General features: G+C 40.0%; 1 protein-coding gene across 1 annotated transcript; it reads left to right on the top strand.

Moving 5' to 3' along the window:
• The first annotated feature begins 11,691 nt into the window (after nt 1-11,691).
• Nucleotides 11,692-23,936, top strand: LOC125016974 (voltage-gated potassium channel subunit beta-2-like). Its single transcript, XM_047599782.1, has 15 exons — nt 11,692-12,173; nt 14,933-15,273; nt 15,822-15,865; nt 16,151-16,188; nt 16,722-16,801; nt 17,603-17,647; nt 18,217-18,261; nt 18,362-18,405; nt 18,486-18,572; nt 19,442-19,527; nt 19,763-19,883; nt 21,091-21,185; nt 21,827-21,947; nt 22,550-22,638; nt 23,370-23,936. Exons 1-15 carry the CDS (start codon nt 12,123-12,125, stop codon nt 23,457-23,459), a joined length of 1,377 nt encoding a protein of 458 aa, XP_047455738.1. The 5' UTR covers nt 11,692-12,122; the 3' UTR covers nt 23,460-23,936.
• The last annotated feature ends 551 nt before the right edge of the window (nt 23,937-24,487 follow it).

The raw sequence follows: 24,487 nt of genomic DNA, 5'->3' as shown, positions 1-24,487 counted from the left end.
CTGAAGGATAAACTAGCTACAACTTCTACAATTGTTTTTGGTAGCTTTGATTATGTCTAAAACACTGACATAACAAACACATGCAGGATTTTTAAAATGGCAACACACAAACATTGAACTAAGACGATCAGACGGCATCATGTTCCCTCATCCGTTGGTACCTTCGACCTGGGAGAATGACAAGTGGGTTTTTTTCATCGCATTTACTCATCAAGATTGTTAAATATATTCAGAGCACAAACTTTTACTTACGTGAATCCGAAAACCTCTTCAACACCCGACGTGACTTTTTCACCGGAGCCAGGAAATGAAATGAAAGGAGCCTCGCTTTAAGTTCAGCCACATCCTCAGGTGTTCCTCGTCTTTAGGAGGTGGATGCAGGTTCTATGTTTCTCCACAACATTTTTCTATCTCTGGTCCGTGATCGAAAACGCTGTTGCTTCAACAACTCTCTTCTTTTCTTCCAGTTATCGTGGCATCCCCTAACAGAACACATGACGCTAGTCGTAGCTAATCGGTTAGCTACGCAGCAGCGATTCTCCAAACCAAACACCTACCGTTAGATGCTTCGGACTGTGAACCAAAATATATATGCTAGTTTTCAAACAATGCAGGTGTAATCGACAATCGATACAAAAAAGTCTGACTGGTCAGTTTCGAAGCAGAAGTTAGAAGACAAAATACCGTAACGTGGCCCCTGAATAAGGTCAATACTGATAAAGAAGAAAAATACAGCAGCTGGTGGTTCATCTTTCCCTAAACAACCTGAAAGGTAAAATCTTATCACAATCAGGAAGCAACTCTTGTTCGTTGATGTGGCGCAACTGGATTTTAAATAATTTTTAAAATTTCCCATAATTCAACAGTTTCAGTGACCTACACACAGACGCATGAAGACGCACGGTCACCATTGTTAATGTGAGGCTCGATATATTAGAACCAGGATGTGTCCCACTAGTGGCTCGTAGAACAATATAACTTTACAGTACGATGTGTGAACAGGGTCATCAGTACAGATACGGTTTAGAAGAATTAGCATAGCCTTTGTTTTTTTTTTTTTCCTGTGTACTCGTGTACTATAATCCCCAAATTAATCTTTTCCCTTTTTTTTTTTTTTTGAATTGAGTCACCAAACCCTGGTAATCCTGTTTCTTGAAATCTCCTACAGTCAGTCCACTCTTGCAATGGCGGCGATTATCACAAAGGCCCGTGATCTTCAAAAATTAAATTTACCTCGCAGGTCTGGAGTTTCCTCATCCCAGCTGGGGACGGCGGATGCCTCCGATCGAACTACAATGGAGGGTGGGGTCGCAACCATCTCCAGTGGAAGGATTTTGTAATCCTGAGCTGTGATGTACACGAAATCCCACTGTAATTGCTTTCCTCCCCAATGGCAGGTTGGTTAGGGCTAAGATTCTCAAGACAGCTCAGAAGGACAATGGAGGGGATTTAGCTCCTATGCAGATCCTCGTACATGCTGAATATTTTAGTGGAGGTGCTTTGGGAAGTCTCTCTGTGTGGATATTCCGACAATACGAGCTGAGACCTGACTGTGTAAGAATAATAATAATAAAAAAAAACCTTACGATCAAATATGACTTTAAAACTTTTAGAGGAAAAACCAGCGCTCGTGCAACAAATACAGAACAAAAATGCTTTTTTATGCAGAAATCATCACCTTTCGTATGCTTCATGTTAACGGAGCAGGCGGCTCATGATTCACAAGCACAAATACTGCTCATGTTCATTGTGTATAGAAATTGCACAGGTGCTGCACAAATAACGTGTTTTTTGTAAATACTTATTTCGAACAAATGGTTTTGAAATTATGTGTATTCAATAAGAAGGAACAAACTCATATGAAAAAGCTTCTTTTCGTCATTTGACGTCAGTGAATATTTGTGCGTCTGAGCGGATTGAGTTGCGTTCAGGAGTCAAGGTGAAAAGTCTCGACTCTGACTGGACAAACACGACTTAACTGCATCATTATTTTTGGCAAACAGACTTTTTTTTATCTTAACTGGGTTGTGGAGGCAGCAAATAACTTTTGGGAAGTAGAGTTTGATCTGGAGATTATTCCGTTACGTTACGTTAATTGAGAAGTCTGCAGCCAGGTTCTTTCACGTTAGCATTGATCTTAATTAGCATTCATTAGCTCTGTAATTCAGACTGTGGTCTATTGGTAAATGGTTTTGCTTTTATGTGGCACTTTTCTACCTGTTGTTACTCAAAGAGCTTTACAGTCACAGAGGTTTAGTGTCTTGCTCAAGGACACTTCAGCATGTGGCACATTCGAACCCCTAACAGCTCCTACTGAGCCACAGTCACATCTATTGTCTCCCTCATGCATGAAATCATCATCACAGTCATGTTCTGCCCCTGCGTTAATGCAAAACCTCAACCAGTATTGCATATGCATCCATAATTATTGTAATGGCTAATTAAAGAATACTTATTTTTTATACTTCCATATCCAAATAAGAAGTGTTAACTCTATTTTGAATTTTATTCATATACAAATACAAACACCTTACTTTGCACACCCCTAATAGATATATAGGTCAGATAAAACCAGGGAGATGGTTTCTGGAGATCCAGGCCCAACCTGCAGCCTATAACCATCAGTGTGTAGAGGTGGTTCAGACCTATAAATACCTGAGTCTACAGCTGGATCACAAACTGGTCGGCTGACATACAACCAGTATATAAAAAAGGTCATGACTGGACAAACAGAAACAGAAGATCTTAAAATAAAGATTGACACCTTTCTAGTCATATTCAGAGATGTATTGTCCCTAACCACACTGTGCATCCTCGATATCTTTTTACTTTATTCAGGAGACGCTGGCCAGACTATTCGCCTAATCTCTGTCCTTGGTTTAAACTGGAGACTTTTGATTTATGGTGAACATCAAGGTCATGACAGGTAATGTAAAGAATATTAACTGGAAGGGATGAAGCCGAGTGGAAAATAGCTGCGGGGTTGACTCCTCATTTAGGTATGCCACATCGGATTTGGGACAGGGCCTGGATGACAGGTAAATTTAGTTAGTAACACTCATGTGCACACATGCGACGTAATGAATGCTATTTCATTTAGCCACAGCAGCGCCACGCTCATAAATGCATAAAGAGGCAGGTCTCCAGCTGCGCCCACTCACTCAAAAAATACTACTGGGTGGCTTTCACTGAGGAGAAGCCACAGGACTATTGTTCATCTCGGAGGCTCTGAGGTTGGTGACGGCAACAGTCATTCACACAAATTTTACATTTTTGGCTTTTTTCTCGTAAGCAAATCATCTTTACTCCATGATTTGTTAAATTACTGGTGACAGCATGTATGAGGATCTGCACAGGAGCATTTGTGCACGCATGACTAAAATAATAATAATAAATAAAAAAATTTATATACATGTATTTCCCTATTCTATGTGAGTGCTTGTTATAATACATGGAACTGCCACAACATTATGACCACAGACAGGAGAAGTAAATAACATTCATTCATCTTGTGACAATTCAGTGTTCTGCTGGGAAACTTTTGGATCTGGTAGTCACTCATGTGGAAGCTACTTAGACATGTAGCACCCACCTAGACCAGACCAGATCCCCCCACTGTTCACAGCGCCTTTCTTGAAAAACAGCATGAGTTCTATGTATTTTGAGATGAATTTACTGCATGATCAGACTTTGTTTTTATTGATATGAACCATTTTCCTCAATTTACCTTTAGGTGAACATTAATGTTACCAGAACGCTGCTGAATAAATGTGAGCAAAAGAAAAGAACGGCTTAGTTTTAGGGTCGAGGAGATTTGCAATTTAAGTGCAAAAATGTAAAAAAGTAATCACAGTTTGCATTATTTACTTTAACTCTTTGACTTTTAAGAATCATACAAATATCCCTTGTGGAACGAACGCCTCATATATGTCATGCTGCTGTTAAAGCAAAGTCTAAACAAAAAAGACTCAAATACCCGAAAATTATAGTAAAAATGTCGTCTGATAAGTTACTCTTTACATAAAAATCATGTGTATTTTGATGCAGTGTACACCAACGAAACTATTTTGCTAATCTAGGTACTTGCTTCCAAACTTTTGGCCTGTAATGTAATTTTCAACAAGATTAAATATTAAATATTTATCATACATTAATTCAGATAATTAAAACAGGAAAAGATACTGAAACGCATAGCAAGAGTGATAACTCCAAATACAAGATATAGCTCGTGACCACATTCTGTATATGTCCGCATATGTTAAATGAACTACACACCCGTCATTCTAGATAGATCTGTCACTGGGTGGGGGGCCAGTGCCCAGTAGAGCTGCATGCCTAGCTACGCCCGTGTACCTTCACGCATTAGGACCCAAAAGCCCCTATCAGCACCAGATCTGCTCACACTGAGTATCCAGCGCTTCAGATGATTGACCGCGTCTTATTATTGGTTGGACAACAGGAAGAAGCGGAAGTGGCAGAGAGGTTAGCAGTCTCGAAGCAGAGACGCTCATCGGTTTTGTTTTGTCCTTTTATCTTTTGGATAAACTGATAAAAGTTGGATTTTTATTTAATCTTTTTCAGGATAAAACTTCCCAAAACTCTTTTCGCCTACTATACAAATGAGTGGATCGAACCTGAATTATTTTGACATTTTACTACTTTTTTTTTTTTTTTTTAATGAATAATGTTCAGTTAAAAATTATAAATACAATTTTTTATAAAGCTATCTCTGCCAAAGATATTGTGAAAAATAAATTATACTCGTGTTGCTTAACCACGAACGGATCTCGCAACGTCCCACCGTAGCCAAACATATAGTTGACGTCATTTGAAAGCGCCAGATACTCAGCCGAGCAGATCTGGTACCATCCTGTCGTTGGCCTCAGAAGGTCTGTGTCCATTATCTGAAGAGTCGCAACTGTTGTGGAGGCACAAAAATTCAACTTGCCGTCCGAGTGCCTGTAACATTCTGCTGCTACAGCTGTTTCATAAAAGGTCATGGACGGGACACGTACATGTTTCGTTACCGAATAATGCGAATGAGCTGAAACACACCAGCAGTTTGGAGGTCGGGGGGGTGGGGGGGACGTGCAGCTAAATCATAAGCACTTTATCTGAATGTTTCTGCTTTGTTGAGCTTGTTGGGCATCAGCGAGCCGCGTGCGCTGCCTTTGAAAGTCAAAGCCTTCGCGAGCTGGGGGCTGTCAGTTCCCACATTTTTGACTCAGACGTGTAAAACGTGTCTCCCTCCACAATGAGGTTGATTGAGGGCCGGGTGTCGGAGCACAGAGGTTAGTGAGACACCCGGCTTCCTCCCAGCTTAATTTCAAAGTGGTACTGGAGTGAGGAGATTAGAATGAGAGCGGCGGTGGGAGTGAGGGGAAGGGAAGGAGGGGGTGAGGCTGCGAACAACAGAGGTTGCTGCAGAGCTCGGTAATCACACGTTTCGGCGATAAGACATAAAAGACGCCAGATTTAAAGAAGGACCTGACACTAAATGACAGACGGGGAAGATGATCTTGCAGCGGCTGCAGCAGTCAGCCCGGCTGGGGATAACTAGCTACAAAAGGACACCAGGTCTCACTTTTCTATTGTTGTTCGTGGGGGAAAATGAAATCTGAGAGCGCAATAAAAGAATAGTTCGAACAGCGGTGGTCGACAATGGCGGTGGGGGAGGGAGGGACGGGATCCGGCAATTTATTTCACACATTTATTCTTCTGTCTGTTTCACAGCGCTTAAGCGCACTACTTACAAGCTGATATTATTAGCCAATCATAACAATCTGTCGCTGGTAAGCTGATTGTAGAAGGTGCAATCCCCTTACCGTGGTGATCAGACAGCTGGGGCCCAGGTACATAATGTATCCTGGAATAATTATGGGATTTATGGAGATGTTAGGTTGTAAGTGCTTTCTTTGTGACAGCGTTGAGTGTTTGACACAGCGGTGCTCCTGGAGCACAATGCCCCCCGAGGGGCCGCGCTCCGGTCGCCGTGGAGGTGATGGGAGGGGTGGACTTCTACAGACACGTCCTCTAATCGCTGCATTCCTGCACTTTCTCCCCTCAGTCAAGACCGTAACCTTTGGGCCGACCTTAAATAATCAGCCGCTGTCAAAGCTGCCGTGGCTCCTGTGATCTTGTCGTTTTTTTCAAACACATTTTTCATCACTTTAATCTTTAATATTTGTCCGCCCCTTGGATAAATGTCCCATTTAAAGCTTTTAATTTTAGTAGAAAAATATACATAAAAAAATATATTACAAAAATAGTAATACATGATCTGACTGAGCTAGCTGACTGTATGTGCATCATTCATTAGATAGATTAACCTCACCTGGTCGCCCTTGTGTTATTATTTAGTCTAATATGAAGATTAAGAACCTGGATGATTCTCCAATTCATTCATTTTCCGTAACAGCTTGTCGCCTGGAGGGTCATGGAGGTCTGCAGTCTATCTCAGCCGTCACTGGGCTAGAGGCAAGTCTACCTCAGGGCTAACACAGAGGACACCTACAGTCAATTTCACCAGGCAGAACTCCTCTAAAGTGGAGTCAAAGCAAGTAGAGCTCCCCCTGGTGTCTGGCTGCAGTATAGGTCGTAAGCTCCACCCCCTCCATTTTGGGGCCAAACTAAAACACTAAAGTTTGCATCATTATTATTTTTTTTTTTCCAAAGACGGGTTCAGTCATTTCAGGTAGTTTTAATTTAATGCTGATGCATGACAAAGTGTCCATTTTATGGATAAGTTTCGTTTAACCTCCTGAGACCCTGCGTCCTCATATGGGGACGTTAAGTTTTAGGTTTGAGGCAGCTTATTCTGTTTCATTTAAACTTTTATCTTCATAACTACATACTAGTTGGTGTAAAAACATGATAGCGGATTCATTCTGCAGTCGATCACGTAACAAAAGTGGACAAGGTTCAAAACCTCAGCAAATTTTACAGGTTATTTACTTTTATTTCTGCTTATTAACTTTCTAGTTTAATATAACTTTGCTAATTAACAGGGCTCTCAGGTCGCATGTCAATAAGTTCACACGCTCTCACGCCACACATGACATTTCTCACGCTGAAAAATGATAAAACTCGCCGCACATAGACTTTAAAAGAGATTAATAATCTATGAATAGATGAAAAACTCGAGACCCTTGTTAATAAGCAATTAGGCCTCAATTGAGGACATTGGGATTTCATTATTTGCAATGCTGCTTTTTAGTGACTTCATTATAATATTGAATGAAGTAAACCCCGTGTCCACACATGAGGACATATTTTTTTCCCCAAAAACTACCACCTGTTCAAAGACAATGTTTCAGTTTTTATATTTTAGTTTTTACAGTTCTTACGTATTACTAATCGCAAATAAAGAGAAATGGAGAAATTAAGAACCCATACCAAACAAAAGCCCAAGTATGAGGAGGTTAAGTTATTTGAAGCTGTGGAAACTGACATAATGGGACTAATGGTTGCCATGACAACTGCTCCGTAAGAGTTGTAATTTTACTTTTAATTTTTTTTAATTTTTAAAAACTTATTGCAAAGATATCAATAGGCATTAGTGCTGACAATAGGTCATTTTTTCTGTGGCTTAAGTTGTAAACTGATCAGCCATAACATTATGACCTAATATTGTGTACGTCTCCCTTGTGCCTCCAAAACACTTGTGACTCATTAAACAATGGACATGTACCTTCTGAGCAGCCAATTCTGTTATGTTAATTGGTGAGGTAGGAACACAAGGGAAAGGCGTCAGCAGGAAATAAAAGAATGAAACGTAAATAAAACTAGAACAAAAAAGCCTTGTTGGGTAGGCAGGGTATCCACAGACAACAAGAACTCAGGAGCACGAGGAACTGAACGGGGGTGAATCTACAAGGTAACAGCACTTGAGGCCCAGCATGCAGAAGGTGCACGAAGGGTTAGTGGGTATTGGGGTATTTGGGTATTTAATCCAGGGAGTGATGGAGATACCCAGGGATTCTGTGTCCGACCACTGCACAGAGAAGTATGTTTAACAAAGCACTGCATTGCTGTGGTTTGGGAATCAAAGCTGGCCAACCACGCGCAGCTGTCAGACTGTGGGTGTATCTGGGAAGTGTCTTTTTTTTTTTTACTGTTTTCTATAACATGGTCATTGTGGCTAAATTAAATTAAATTTAGAATATTGCGCATTAAATAGTTGCAAGAAGGTTCTGGGTTCAAATCCTGTGTCCGCAGTTTGATCCCACCGTCGTGCTCGTTAGGTTAATTGGTGATTCTTAAATTGGCTGTAGGTGTTAACCCTGTGGTGAATGTTTATTTCAGGATTTCAAACGTGCTATATTTCATAATTAGGTTCATTTATATGACAATAACTAACAATAACCAGCAGCCATTAGTATTTTAAAAGTTACTATATTCACGTTAAACTCTCACAACTTTCCGAGCAGCGCTGACGAATAAAAAGCTCTCACGTTGGAGGAGTCCAACTGGTCATTTAACACCTCTAGTGCTGCTCTGCCGCCCCGGGGAAAAAAAAAAGTCATCTCCCAAAAATGATCAGAATCGCAGGCATCGGGTTTCGCGTGGACATGAGTCATATCTGCAGAGAAACAGGGACCGAGAAGAGAGGGGAGGGTGGGCGGGTGGGCGGTGAAGGGGGGTGGATGGAGAGGCCACTTTCCCAGGGTTTTGACAAGCCCAACAGCTGAGATGCCCCATAGCCAACAGCCCGGCCACTTCTCCCACACACAGATGTATGCATGTGTGTGCATGTGTGTTGATCCTTGTGATGTTGTGCCAATGAGGGAGAGTTGTGTAATGAGAAAGATCGGCAGAGAACTGAGACACGTTATGTTTTTCTTCCCATCAGCGGCAGGATGATGACGGTGGAGCAGCAGCTGTGCTTCTTCTCGTTCCTTCTCCATTTTTTTTTTTTTTTTTTTTTTTTTGATTGATAGTATAACAGTAGCTCGAAGATGAATCTTGGATTGGATTTAATGACACTTATCGACGGCAAATTCCATTAAAAAGAACAACACTCTTTTTGCCCTGAGCCCCGGGCTTATCGTAGGAGCTCGAGTGACATTGAGTGTAGAAATTGGACAATAAAAAACGTGGTTCTGCAAATCTGGGTGCACAGCAAAGCTCACAGCTCCCAAGTATGAATTATGATCGATGCCAAGAAATGTCAGCTGAATGACAGTTGCTCAACCTGGCACATGAGCCGATAAACAAGTGCAGATTATGGGTGTGCGTCTGCATTATGCAGCCCATTGCACATGCTCAGTAGAGACGGTGAACACCTGTAAGATTCTGGAGGTGCAAACCAGCGACAGACTGGACTGGTCAGACAACACTGAGGCCCTCGATTTGAAAGTAAAAGCAAAAAGGGTTTTAACCAAAATCAGGAATTACAAGCTGCCTCAGTTCTCCATGTGCTCCTGAAGTTTTACATTTTTGTTTTGTTTGGAACAGAAAACATTTAATTTGTTCATAGAAGAAGTTATTTGTCTTTCGTTTTAGTTTAGTTTATTTGCAGAAATGTTTAAAATACAGTTAGACTGCACTGAAAGAGAGAAAAAAGAAATGTGCCAGAGAGGTTAGATATGTATAAGTAAGTTGTTTGTTAGTTTGTTTATTGATCAGTTTCTACCTCCCCTGATCTGAACTGCAGCACTGATGCTCTCTGTCTTATCACGTCTCTAACACTAGAGGGCAGCAGAGGGTTTTCCGTCATATTCACCTACACTGTGCAGCTTCTCTTTCAGGTTTTATTTGGGGCGACCCAGCGTTTTTATGATAAAAGGTGTGAAAACAGTAATTGTAATAATAATAATGACCATTTTAACTTTTTAAAATTATGTTCATGGTGAATTGTCAGTTAATTAATGAATTAATTGTTAATTGTCAAACAATCTTTCATGGATAAAAACCTCATGGTCGACACCTGAAGAAAGATAACTTGGAATATTGTGGAATATTATAAAGAAATAAACAGTTACGCTGAAAAACTGCCATCTGCCGTAGCATGATTTCAAATTTTTATTATTATTTTTTTTATCATTATTTACAAGAATATACAATTTGGATTTATTATAAAAGGCCATAATTAAAAATTTCTGTTGAATAATTTAATTACATCTGCCAAATATCTTTAAAAAATTATATTTTTTAAAAGTAGTCTACACTTACTTGACAATGCATTTTTGTGTTAATATGATTTTTAATGTACTTTTGCTTTAACTTATATTTGGCACAGAAAATGACAGTGTACTTCAGTGAACTTACTGATACTTAATCTCTTATTACGTAATAAAGTGACGGTGTTTGCAGCCAACTTGCTGCTTTTTAGTAAAGGTCTCAAGACAAAATAAAATAAAATAAAATAAAATAAAATAAAATAAAATAAAATGGATAAAATGTGATCCTCTGAATGTCACGTTTTACAGTAGTAATAACAATACCCGACTTATAGTTGGAATCTAATAAATACTGGTGTTATTAAGAAATAATATTGAGAACAAAACAACTCCAGGTAAGTTTTTGTTAAAAAATAAATAAATAAAATAAGGTGATCACTGAGGGCAGCAGAATGCACGTCACTTCTGAATGTAATGTTAACACTTCTCTTAATATTGTGTTTTATCCTCAAGAATTATTCTATAACACTCTCTTATTTGTCTTTTTGTGTTTCTCAACCTCTCCATCCTCCACTTTATTAATTACTGCCACACAGTACATAACAGAGCCGTATATTAGAGAGTCTGGTCAACTCAAATCATGGGCGCCATGTTTGCTACATCGGAGGGAAGATTCTTTGTAGCAAAGGCAAAGAGGCAAAGTTAAGAGTTAATTAAGTATCAAGCATAAGACTTGGTTTACTTAATACTTAATTCATTTATATTGATGGTATGACTTTATTTTTCCTATATAAAAACTTAACAAACGCGAAAGAGACATTGATATTTACCTCATGTAAATCAATTAAGATCCAGTTCTTCGTTTTAATCTTCTGCTCCCGTAACTTTCTCCGTTTTTGTTCACTGGGGAAACGGTGGAGTTTCCTCCGTGTTTTCCTGATCCTGTGCTGGAACCGAAGGCTGAGCACTGTGGCACATTTTAACTTTTAATCCAACTTTATTCTCTGTTATTGCCACTTCTCTATGGGCGAATATTGGTTAGATGCATCAAAAATGGCGCCCATGAAACACGTGACCGGCTCAGAACCAATCAGCATTGAGGGATAGTTCAGACGGTGCGTTCCCTAGTTGGCTCTGACATAACATATTCTATAGTATAGCGATTACACACCAGCCAAGTTTATTTTCTCCAAAACAGTTAATGGATGTGCATCTAAGCAAGATGCATTTTTTTTTATTTTAGAATATTTTTATAACAGACTCGGGAGGATGATCAACATTTTTTCATTTTTTTTGTAGCAGCAACTTATATGACTTAATGCAGCCACATACGACTAATAATTATACAATAAAACGATCATTTGTTTAAACAGGAATGTTTTTTTGTGCCATTTGCATTCCCTCCAAATTACCTCATATAGTTATTTCTTTCTTATCCATGTCAGCGCCTGTCATCTGGCCCCTACTCTCTATGTTGCATATCTAATTATTTCTACCTAAAAGGACCTTGGGCAGACAGACTTTCTGCAGACTATCCTGAAATTTCATTCTAGCAATTCCGCACCTCTGCATTTGGTTGGAATCCACTTTTTCATCGGTCTAGACGCGTGGCCACTGTTGTGAAGCCTGGTCCAGTAGTAGTTTTAATTCTCCCTTTTAATAAAAAAACACACAGAAAAACACATCACTGTCGGAACAAGCAACATGACAGGGTGTTAGCATGCGTTCTGCTGTTACAGACAATCACAAGCTTTTAGTGCAGATGCTAGTTTTAGTGCCAATAAATAATTTACTTGCGAGATTATTTTTGTCCTCTGCAGTGCAGGAAGGTTTGCTCCGCTGATAGGGCTTTTTAGTGCGCCGTGTGACCGAGGAGGAGGGAGCATGAAGCCACATTAACTCCACCAACAACTACTTCTGAGGCAGCCCAGAAACTCTGCTCTGCTTGACATCGGGCCGCCATAAAATACTCTCCACGATCCACCATCCCGGAGCTCCATCATGAGCAGCGTGGTCCAGAACCCCTACATCGGCCGGACGCCAGCCTCTCGGGTGAGTAGCTAAGACTCTGTAGGATGCTGGGCTGATGTATGGTGAGATAAAGCTGCATGGATCTGCTGCCTGGAGGACTATGAAGAAAGAGGAGGAGGTTATAGGCTAGGTGGCCCAAAATGGAGACATCTGCTGCTACTGATGTCTCTTTCTCCTCCTTCAGTCTCGGTGAAAGCTGCTAGAAGATATGTTCCATCGGTGTCATCGGGATGTGCAGGGATAGTAATAAATTATTGAGTGCCTGGGGATATACTTCTGAGAGTAACATCTCTGCACTTGTTTTATTTGAATGTGTGGTGATATCATGAGATCAAAAGATTTAAGTAACTGGGTCTTTCCTTCTTTTAGGCCTTGTTAAGTTCCCAACTTAGTCTTTTTTTCCAGAATATGCCATACTGCTGATTTCATTTTGATTGTAAGGTAATGGATGTGATCGAGGGGAGCATGGAGTTAGTGGTTAGAGAAGGTCATAGGTTTGCATCCTGCCACATTCAAGTTGTGTGACTGAATGCAGAATTTCCCTCAATAAAGGAAAAATAATTATTAATAATTAATTACTGTTGGTGATGGGAGTTTAGCATGTTGAACCTCCCAGCTGCTCTTTCTATTTTTATTTTCTCCATATTTCCCGTATTATTCACATGGTTCTTCCTGCTCTTGAACATTTGCTCTCTCCTCTCTCCATCTTCCTGACAATCAAACACAAAAAAATATTACATAATGTGATGATACATAATGCAAATAAGCAGAGTATCTGTGAAGCTTTGGCATCGGCGCATCCAAACTCCAGTCTAGGCTATGCGTGTCTCACCCTGTCTCCTTTTTGCCGTCTTCATCCGACGACACTGTGATGCATGTGGGTTCGTGTCCCACGTCGAGTTCACACAGAATCCAACAAAGCGCATTAGGTCTGCACATCTACACACACACAATACCCAACTCCTAACCTATGAATTATTCTGTGTTTGCACCTCAATAATGCAGGCAGCCCAGACGGAGCAGAGAGTAGTACTGCAGTGGCTACAAGACACAATGAATGTAGCACTTGGTGTGTGTTAGTGTCCCTGATGATTCACTGACCAGCTCAGATACAGTGGGGGAAATAAGTATTTGATCCCCTGCTGAATTTGTAAGTTTGCCCACTTCCATAGAAATGATCAGACTCTGGTTTTTATGGTTGTTTACTGGTTATGGGTATAGACAGAATATCAGTCGAAAATGCATAAAAAACACACAATCTAAAAGTTATAAATTGTTATGTATTTTATTAAGGGAAATAAGTATTTGATCCCCAACAATTCACTTAGAATTCAGGCTCCTACAGATTGGCTGGTGCGCATGTGGCACACAGCTGTGCTCAGTCAACTAATTACCAATACTCCTGATCTTAACTCGTCATGTATATAAAGCACACCTGCTCTAAGAATCAGTTTCTTACATTCCAACTTCTACAGCACCATGGGCAAGACCAAAGAGCTGTCAAAAGATGTCAGGGACAAGATTGTAGACCTGCACAAGGCTGGTATAGGTTACAAAACCATCAGCAAAAGGCTTGGTGAGAAGGTGACAACTATTGGTGCCATTATTCGCAAGTGGAAGACCCATAAAAGGACCATCAACTGTCCTCGGTCTGGAGCTCCCCGCAAAATCTCGCCTCATGGAGTGAGGATGATGATGAGAAAGGTGAGGGAGCAGCCTAAAACAACATGGCAAGAGCTTGTTAATGATCTGGAAGCAGTTGGGACCTCCGTCACCAAGAAAACAGTTGGCAACACACTGCGCCGTTATGGATTGAACTCTTGCAGTGCCCGCAAGGTCCCCCTGCTCAAGAAGGCACATGTACAGGCCCGCCTTAAGTTTGCCAGTGAACATCTAAATGACTCAGAGAAGGCTTGGGAGAAAGTGCTGTGGTCTGACGAAACCAAAGTTGAGCTATTTGGCATTAACTCGACCCGCCGTGTTTGGAGGATGAAAAAACGTGAGTATGACCCAAAGAACACCATACCCACGGTTAAGCATGGAGGTGGAAACATCATGTTTTGGGGCTGTTTTTCAGCAAAGGGTACAGGGCAACTTCACCGCATTATGGGGCCAATGAATGCAGCCATGTACTGTAACATCTTGGACAAAAACCTTCTTTCCTCAGCAAGAACACTGAAGATGCCTCGTGGGTGGGTTTTCCAACATGACAATGACCCAAAACATACTGCCAGGACAACAAAGGAGTGGCTCAAGAAGAAGCATATTAAGGTCATGGAGTGGCCTAGTCAGTCTCCAGACCTTAACCCGATCGAAAACCTGTGGAGGGAGCTGAAGCTCCGAGTTTCCAAGAGGCAGCCAAGAAACTTGAAGGATTTAGAGACTGTCTGTAAAGATGAATGGGCCAAAATCCCTCCTGCGCTGTGTGCAAACCTGGTGACCAACTACAAGAAACGTCTCATCGCTGTGCTTGCCAACAAAGGTTTCTCTACAAAGTACTGACTTGTGTTGTGCTTGGGGATCAAATACTTATTTCCCTTAATAAAATACATAACAATTTATAACTTTTAGATTGTGTGTTTTTCATGCATTTTCGACTGATATTCTGTCTATACCCATAACCAGTAAACAACCATAAAAACCAGAGTCTGATCATTTCTATGGAAGTGGGCAAACTTACAAATTCAGCAGGGGATCAAATACTTATTTCCCCCACTGTATATGTATGCGACACCAGCTTCTTTATTATTTTTTATTTTGTTTCTGTCATCAATGTCTAGATACCCAAACCCGGCGGGGGTGGAGGGGTGCCGCCTGGAAACCGAGACAGCGGTGGGACCCATCGGAGCAACAGCATCAGTAGTGGCAGCGGGGTGTCCGGAGGCAAGATACTGTCCTTCTCCTCCATGAGTGAAAGCATGAACAGCGGCCTGAGCTGCTACCTGACCGAGCAGGCCCAGGAGCACGAGGAGAGGCAGCAGCGCAGTCGCCAGCTGGCGGAGTTTCAGCATCTGAAGCAGGTCCGTGCAGCGGCTCAGCTCAAAACCCTGGAGGACTTCCTCAGGATGAACCACGTTTCACTCAGGGACAGCATGGCTTATGCCACGGGAATGATTTACAGGTGAGATGCAAGGGGTCGTACTGTGAACCGGGGGGACACATGTTTGTAATAAAATATACATGATGACTGCTGAAGGTTGCAGTTGTCGCAATTTTTGTCCTGGAAGATGGACATGAGCTTGTGGTGTCTGGCTACATGAAGTTGTTAGTGGGGGGGTCTTTGGGTCCTATGGGTTGAGGAGAGGGGCCCCTGTGGATCATCCCACAGATACTTGATCAGTTTTGGATCTGGTGAATTTTGAGGCCTTGTGCTCTTCTTTGTGATTTTTTTAGTTTCTCCTAAAATCTTTTTGTCCGTGTATCAGGCTGCATCCTGCTGAGGATGGCTGCTGCCATCAAGGAGTGTCATTGCTATGGGGTGGGGGTGTCTGGTCTGGTCTGGTCTAGGTGGGTGCTACATGTCTAAGTAACATCCACATGAATGAATTCCAGGTCTAAAATTTTCCCAGCTGAACATGGAATTGTTCCAAGATGGTCAATGTTATTTCCTTCAGTGGTCATAATGTTGTGGCTGTGTGTAGTAAAATAATTAACATTTGTTGTTAACAGAAATCTGGGGAAGTCTGGATTGAGGGTGTCCTGTCTTGGATTAGGTGAGTGTGGCATGAAAGCACTGACAGTAAGACCATGAACAAATTGTCACATTAGTAAAAGCAATAATTTTCTCAGTTCACAATAATAATAACTATTATTAATATTATAATGTTCCTGCTGTGATAGCAACTGAAAGGAAGGCATCTTAAATGCAGCTTTTCAGCAGAACAGGTTACGGTCAGTGACGCAGAGAGTAACTAGAGTTCCTTGTTGTGGTCAATCAGTTTAAAGGACAACACATAATCTGTCTCTTATTTTCATTGTAATCATTTATTTTTGTTTAGGCACCTGGGTGACCTTTGGAGGACAGATCACGGATGAGGTAGGACAGAGTACACCTGTGCATATTCACCCTTGGCTCAAATTTAACAGGCTGTGCCTAAAGGAGAATATACTTATATTGTAAATGTTTGAGAAACCCCGGTCAAATGATGAGAATTAGGAATGAGAACCCACCACACAGCTACAAACACAGAAGCTGTGGTTCATAATAACACTGTACAGCATTAATGTACAAATATATCCATGTAGAACCAGGGTGAGTAAAGAAACATACACAAAACAAATGTTCTGGACACATCAAGTTCAAACTGAGATTCTATAGCTAACAAGGAAAATTATGATTGGAATAAAGTATAGATGAAAAGAGTACCATGTCACGTTGACTTCCTTTCATCTACAAGCTACACAGTGCACCCAGGGTCACTCAAACATTGTTGTAGAGCTGTTATTTCATCAGACAAGAGAATGAAGACAGTGTCTGTGGGTGCAACAGGCGGAAATTATATAAGATATCACTCAAAAATGTAATTAACTCTCTTCTGAACATCATGACATTGTGCTTTCCCTTGTGAGGTGGCAGAGGAGCTGATGACCGTGGCTTATGACAACGGAATAAATTTGTTCGACACAGCTGAAGTGTACAGCGGCGGAAAGTAAGGATGGCAACTTTAAACTTCTTACTTCAAGTCTCTGGTAGACGTGACTAAGTTTTTGCTTATGCTCAGTCACAGACAGTGGATGCACCTCTGTGGTGTGAAAAACAAAACAAAACAAAAAGTTTACTTCGACACAGATAGATCTGGAACAGACTCAATGATGGTGAAAGGAGGGAATGGAAAAATATTGGATTTATTTACATTCAAAAAATATAGGAGGGTGTGCATTGACGTCACTTCCGCCCAAGACCACGCCCCCCCTGAGTGTCAACAACATGGTGAAATGTAGCAGTGAATGTAGCTAAATAAAAGATGCTAACGCTACGAGCTTCCCTGAGAAGCAACTTAAGCCATATAATACTGTAGCGTCCGACCGGACGTTAAAAGGATGACGAGGAGTGATCGCAAATATTCCGTTTATTGTTTTACTGTTATATATCATAAAAACTGAAATAGTTACTGTCGGTCGTAACTACGCCAAAACATCAACATTCACAAACGTATCTGACAGCCCTCCAGAACGTAACTTAAGGAATAACTTAAGGTATGACATTTTTTATTTTTAGCTTTGTTTTACAGTTTAGACGCTATTAAAGCCTATGATTCAAGCTAATGCTGCTAATCTCCATGCTCAACTGTCACTTTTTTGACCGTAACCATGGAGACTTCGCTAGCTGTGACGTCACATGCACTACCTCTACATTTAAATTCAAACCAATTGTTTGATTTGCAGTTTGTTCATTTTAAAACGGGAGTTTTATTTAATAACGTTTTCCCTTCTGTTGTCTTCGTTCCCAGGGCTGAAGTCGTCATGGGAAGCATCATAAAGAAGAAAGGATGGAGGTAGATTGTTATTATTATTATTATTGTTATCTGCCTTGTATCATCATATTTCAAGTGTCCAGACTAAACTAGAGTAGTTAGAGTTGCTGTAGCAGGACACTTTACTCCTGTCTAATAATAGTATTAGATATTGTAGTATTGAACAAATATATGAACTTATATAACTTTCATACATTGACCAAGCAATTCCCCTTGTGGATCATTAAAGTTTGTCTTAGTCTAATGGAATTAAATAAAGGAAATGTCCTCATCTTGGTTTACGGTTCAGATGCCTGTTAAAGTGGAGTTGATGCCTTCCAGTCTTGGAGAAAACCCTTTTTTTTTTGGTATCACTGCAACCACCTGGAAACCATTTCTATATGTGTGAAAGTGAATGAGTTAAAGGATCCTGTGTGCTTCAAAAGTGTAAATATAAAATGTGTGTGCAGTATTGTTTTTAATATACTTGCTCTAAAAGACAGAAAGGAATGAGAGTCTGCTGTTCTCTGGTCTGTTGTACAACGTGTTGCAATATTATTGTTTTTAGCCGCTTAAACTTAATGTTATATTATTTACGTTTTCTTGTGCAGGCGTTCAAGTTTAGTCATCACCACCAAGATCTTCTGGGGCGGAAAGTATGTATCTGGCGTCCCACATAAATGAATCTACCTGTTTGACTGAAATCTATTTATGAAGGAGATGCTTAGATGTGGTTTTACCCTTTTTTTGTTTCAGAGCTGAAATGGAAAGAGGATTATCTAGAAAACATATAATTGAAGGTAAGATTCCTGCTACTATTATGTACACATAAAAGACAAGCAGTTTATATCATGTTTGCATTGTTATCTTTCTAAATCAGGTCTAAAAGCATCACTAGAGAGACTACAGCTGGAGTACATAGACGTGATCTTTGCAAATCGGCCAGATCCTACCACGCCTATGGAAGGTGGGTGTTCTCATCCAGTCCACTGGGTCAGAGCGTAGATATGTGGAGACCTGCTAACTCAAATATGAAGCAGCCAGACATGTGGAGGCTGGACAGGACACTGCTTGCATGAACGAAGACGAGGAGCATGATCCTTGTTTAAGCATGAAGCCAACTTCCCTCTGTTTTATTTCTAATTTTAAAAAAACAAACATATGTACATATGTGGACACAGGCATTATTTCACTGTATATTATAATAAAGTCACCAATGTGTAACAAATTATAAAACTATTTATTCGAATACCTGAACATGGCTGAGCAAAGGCAGAACTGCAAAAAACGAAGTCCCAACGTCCTCAAACGAGCACTTGCCAGTTACCATTGACCAAATCTGTTAAACGTGCACGTCTTATCAAACTAGAAAAGTTAATAAGCATAAATCAACAAGTTTATTAAGAACAAAATCTGATGAGGCTGAAATTCCCGCTGTCATTTTACTACACTGACTACTGTGTTGACCCTTCTCTACCACTAGGTGGCAGACAAAAGAGTCCACTTATGAGGACAACAGGTCAAAATGAAGCAAATCTAAAACTTAATGTCCCTATATGAGGACACAGGAGGACAATCTCAGAAGGTTCATGTCCATTCTCTCACAACAGTTTTGGAGACACACACGATATTAGGAAGGTGGTCATAATGTTATGTCTGATTGGTATATGATGGATATGCCTCCATTATCCAACAACATTTAGAAAGAAACCATTTGAGTCTATCAGCTGCTCAGTGAGAAGGACCTAAAAACTTACAGCTTCTTACTTGAGCCATCCAGTCTTTTCCATGTGATGATGGTTGATTTGTTGTCAATTTTTTTTTTTTTTTTGGCAGAGACGGTGAGAGCGATGACGTATGTCATCAACCAGGGGATGGCCATGTACTGGGGCACGTCACGTTGGAACTCCATGGAGATCATGGTGAGCTCTGAAATGTCCTGTAAGTGCATTCAAGAGTCAGTTCTGTTGCATGCGATCAGCATCAGACCCAGTAGCTGAGTTGGTGCAGTTGTTCTAAGCGTTCAGACTAAACCAGCATTAACTCATTCTGTCAGTTTTTCTGTTTGTCTCCTTCAGTCAGGGATTAGGAGGTTTTTCTTTGAGTCATTTTTTGACCCGAGGTCTTCATCATCTGTGTCCTGTGTTTTCTCCGTAGGAGGCGTACTCTGTGGCACGACAGTTCAACCAGATCCCACCTATCTGTGAACAGGCAGAGTACCACATGTTCCAGAGGGAGAAGGTTGAAGTGCAGCTCCCTGATCTCTTCCATAAAATAGGTAAGTGAGATGAGAGGATGCTCCTCCAGGATCATACATCTACATGAAGACATTGGACTAAGTACAACACACGGGACTGGCACAAGGCACCGGTGGATTCATTAATATAGATGGTATTGAACTTAATAGAATAAGGGAAACTAAAATTTTTGGGTGTCATGCTGGATGAGGATTTGAGTTGTAAATCACATATAAAATATACAAAGGTAAAAATATCAAAAACAATTGTTTTGTTACATAAAGTGAAAGATTCTTTAGATAACAAAGCATTGTGCTTTTTATACAACACTATGATTGTTCCATATCTGACTTACTGTGTTGAAGTTTGGGGAGATTTGGGAAATTATTATTTTGCAAAAAAGAGCCATAAAAATAATCAGTAAAAAACTATCCAAACAAATCCATTATTCCTTCAGTTTAAATAGTTGAAATGTAACTTAAAAGGAACAGAGATTCTGGACTAAACTTATGTAACGGTGTGTTTCTGTGAAAAGAATCAGTTTACGGATCAATCTGAACAAAAAAAAAAACAAAGAATACAAATCTAAATTTACATTTAAAAGAACGATACCTGTATTATTTCATTTTATTTTATTATTATCATTATTTTGCTGATTATTGTGTTGTTGTTTTTTTTAATTTAAGTTCTTTGCAAATTGATTCTTGGGGTAAAGGTTCAGATTATATCAGATTATTCTTCTTTCTGCTCCTTTTCATTCAGATTTGGTAACGTTTGTGTTTATATTGAATTGTTTTATGTTAATGAATGAATGAAATAAAAAAAAACACACATGTGCTCCTGCAAACAACACAAAAACAGTACAAATAATGCAGACAGCGCAAAGACAAACAGTACAGACTCTTGGGACTTATAAAAAAGACACAACACGACGCCATGAGGAAATAATTACAACGATAACAATGACGAACCTTCTCTATAATATATATGGAACAGCTGTGGTAATGATTGTTGTTAAAAATTCTGGGTTGGCTGCTGTGTAGCTCAAGGCACAATTGTTGGTTTTCTCTCTATTGTCATCGGTCTTGTCATGTAAAGTAAAATGAGATGACTTATGAAATTTAACTGAATAGCAGTGACCTAGTTTCCTGATCCCACATCTAATGAATGTGCAAATAATCATAAGTGAACATTGAAGCTGTGCTGTGTGTGACTGGACCTGTGACTTGTCGTGTTTTGGTTGTGCAGGTATCGGAGCGATGACGTGGTCTCCACTGGCCTGTGGGATCATCTCAGGGAAATACAACCACGGGATCCCCCCGTACTCACGCGCTTCTCTCAAGGTAACACCGCCTCGCTCTCAAATCTCACACTAGTGATTTTTAGTCGTCATTATATGATGTCGCCTCCTCTTCTTATTCTACCAAAGCTTTCTGAAACTTTAGGGGAAAAAAGAAAAATAAACAACTACAGGAAATACATTTAATAGCAAAAAGGAAAATAGAATTTGTCCTTGAAAAGTTTTTCCTTTGCTAAAAAAAAATTGAGAAAGCTTCTTCTATGAGTGTTCGGGATCTATGGTGGAATTTTAACATTGTTCACACTGTTAATCAAAATGTAACACATCACAGCTGCATAGGGTGAATATAATGAAACAAACTGAGATTATAGATGCATTATTTAAGTCTTAAATCTTTATGTGTGATCAGGGCTGTTTCAGGACATTCTGGGGGCCTGGGTTTAGTTTGATATAAACATGTTTTTTCAAAACATAGTAATTATATAGAGATAAATATGTAAAATGCCACATTTGATTGCATTCATTGATTCACATTAGATCAGTTATGCATCGTCCGTCTGAGCAATCGCTGAATAATTTTCCACCGACACATATATTAATATTATCAAAAATAAATCCAATGTTTTCATGGTTTTTAATGAAAGCCCAGGAGTCGGTTTTCAACATTGTCTCTGTGTGTAACAGGGTTACCAGTGGATGAAGGATAAAATCCTGAGTGAGGAGGGACATCGTCAGCAGATGAAACTGAAAGAGCTGCAGGTGGTCGCTGAGCGACTCGGCTGCACTCTGCCCCAGCTGGCAATCGGTAAGAGAAAACCGTCTTTATGTAATAACTTTACGCTCATACTAAAAAAATATTGTCTTTCATGTCCAGGTTTTGACGTGACCTAAAAAAGATACAAAAACAGTTTCTTCCCATGTGCCACAAGACTCATGAACTCATCATAACGTTTCCATCCACACAGGACTGATCCACTTTTACCTCTGTGCTGTTGCAATGTAAATAGTACTGTGTACTATATATATATCCTCATCCTATATTATATATATTACACAAAGTTTTTAAATTTGTATACTGTATATATACTCTATATACTGTTTCTGATCAGTGTTCCTGCTGTGCTCTGAGCCATGGCAACAAAACTTCATGTGGCTGGAAATTTATAATGACAAAAGTCTAAAAAAGCCTTAAAATATTTTTAACAACCAGTTGTTCTTACACTACAAGTGTTGCAAGAGTCTTCAGCTCTTTATATTTCTTTTCATCCTTCATTCACCTTTGGTAGTAAAATACAACTTCTTCTAAAACATTACATGTGAAAAACAAAAATTCAAAAACCCACTGAAGTGAATTTTTTAAACACCAGATTTTCACACTTTTCTCCCTGTGCTGCTGTTTTCCTCCAGCGTGGTGCCTGAGGAACGAAGGGGTGAACTCGGTTCTGCTGGGAACGTCCAGAACGGACCAGCTGATGGAGAACATCAAAGCAATACAGGTCAGGAAGTGTGTGGTGCATGTAGAGAGTACAAGGGCTTTCTTAATAGTTCCATAAGCAGAGCCAACATTAAATGAAAAAAATAAATATATATTTGTCAGTCTGTGTCTCAGATGATTCAGGTCCAATTAAAAAAATTCTAGGTCCTCATCTAATTTAAAGAATCTTCCACTGTTGCCTTTCACATATTTACTTATTTACTTGTCGAACCTTGTGAACATAACCTTCGTACCTTGATCTGTCTTAATGACATTTGGCAAAACCAGACGTGGTTCAGAATTCCACTCACTCATTTCCTTCTCTTTTAAATTGTGAACCCTTCAATCTTAGTTTATTGTTTTTTTCCCCACTCGTAAGGTTATTTGTATTCGTCTTCTGTTTAAAGAAGAGAAGGTTCTTTTTGCATGCGTAGTTGTTTTATTCTAATGCTGCACTGTTGAAACTTCATTCATTGTCAATTTTGCAAGGTTTATATTTTATTTCTTTGCACAATTAGTTCATTTTAAAACGTGAATTGGTCGAGAGAAAAAATACAAATCTTATCTTTGGAGTGGGAGTGGGTGCAGCTTGTCCGTGCATGTAGATTTCCACACACTCTGAGTGACTGACTCAAAAGGAGGCGAGATCTTGCAGATCTGGTTTATATCCTCTCAAACCCAGCGTCCTCAGGCATTCACCTGACCAGCCCTGCGACCGTCACCAGTAACGTTGTCTTTCTCCTCATTCTGCAGGTTCTTCCGAAGTTGTCACTGTCCGTTGTGTCCGAGGTGGATTGCATCTTGGGAAATAAGCCCTATAACAAAAAGGACTTCAGATCCTAGAAGCACCGGTGATGAAGTGTCACATCACGCACGGACGGTTTCTACGAAACGGAGAATGATCCGTTTCCAGGAGACATGGAAAGTCTGCTTTCTTGACCACGTTTACACTTAATCACCACTTAATGCAATAATAACTGTAACAACTGGAACAATTAACTACATCAAAGCCACTAAAGCACCAAAGAAACCACCTAACCCGACCTCCATCAAGTTGCACCTTAACTCAGGCTCCTTCAGTGTCTACAGATTGTTGCCTCAGCATTTCTCAGACACAAAACAGTCGGCCTGGAAACCTACCGAGCATGAAACATCACAACAGCGTGATGCATTAGTCATTTCAGTGTAGTGACAACATGCATGCTAAACAGTGTTGGTGTTTTGGTATGTTCCTTAAATCATTTACTGTACTCACAGTTCAACCAGTGGATTATTGTTTATTTTCTTAAGTTGTACTTAATAAAACCATTATTACATTTGTCCCCGTTCATATTATATATTATAATAAGATGTTGTCCTATCTAGAAGCTGGAGCTCGGAGTGACCCCCCGACTTCAGGAATGAAGTGCTTTTGCTTTAGGCCTAAATATCAAACTGAAATTTATCACCAGAGCCACCAAAGTCAAAACTAAGTGATTAAAAATAAAGCCAAATAAAACTCAGATCAAGTATCTTTAAAAACATAAAAACATTTATTTAGCAGCGTGTGAATATTAGTCTGAATTTAATCCTGCTTTGGAAACTGCTCCTGCATCATTTCTAAAAGTGGAACTATCCAAGACTGATTAAGAGTCAATAATAACTTCTGGGTTAAACTACAGTGATTCAAATACAAATACAAGAACATCCAAAGTGAACCCGCCTCATCATTGTCTCATGTCGTAGACATTTCCTTTGCTTTGTGACCTGTGTGTGTGCAGGCAGCTCCAAATGGATTGTGAACCCTCTAAAAGCCTCAGCGCTGAACTCAAGGCGACTGTATGTAGTAGATATATACAGGACAGAAATGCTGCATAATTCGTGATCCTACG

The sequence above is a fragment of the Mugil cephalus genome, chromosome 1 (assembly GCF_022458985.1).
Source record: "Mugil cephalus isolate CIBA_MC_2020 chromosome 1, CIBA_Mcephalus_1.1, whole genome shotgun sequence".
In the NCBI taxonomy this organism is placed as follows: Eukaryota; Metazoa; Chordata; class Actinopteri; order Mugiliformes; family Mugilidae; genus Mugil; species Mugil cephalus.
Note: the sequence above shows the minus strand (reverse complement) of the source record. Positions and strands in the feature narration are given on the sequence as shown.

Coding starts and splice junctions, on each gene's coding strand:
- LOC125016974 (XM_047599782.1), top strand. CDS start 12,123: ATGAGCAGCGTGGTCCAGAACCCCTACATCGGCCGGACGCCAGCCTCT. Junction 15,274..15,821: donor GCCACGGGAATGATTTACAG/GTGAGATGCAAG, acceptor TGTTGTTAACAG/AAATCTGGGGAAGTCTGGAT. Junction 19,528..19,762: donor GGAACTCCATGGAGATCATG/GTGAGCTCTGAA, acceptor TTTTCTCCGTAG/GAGGCGTACTCTGTGGCACG.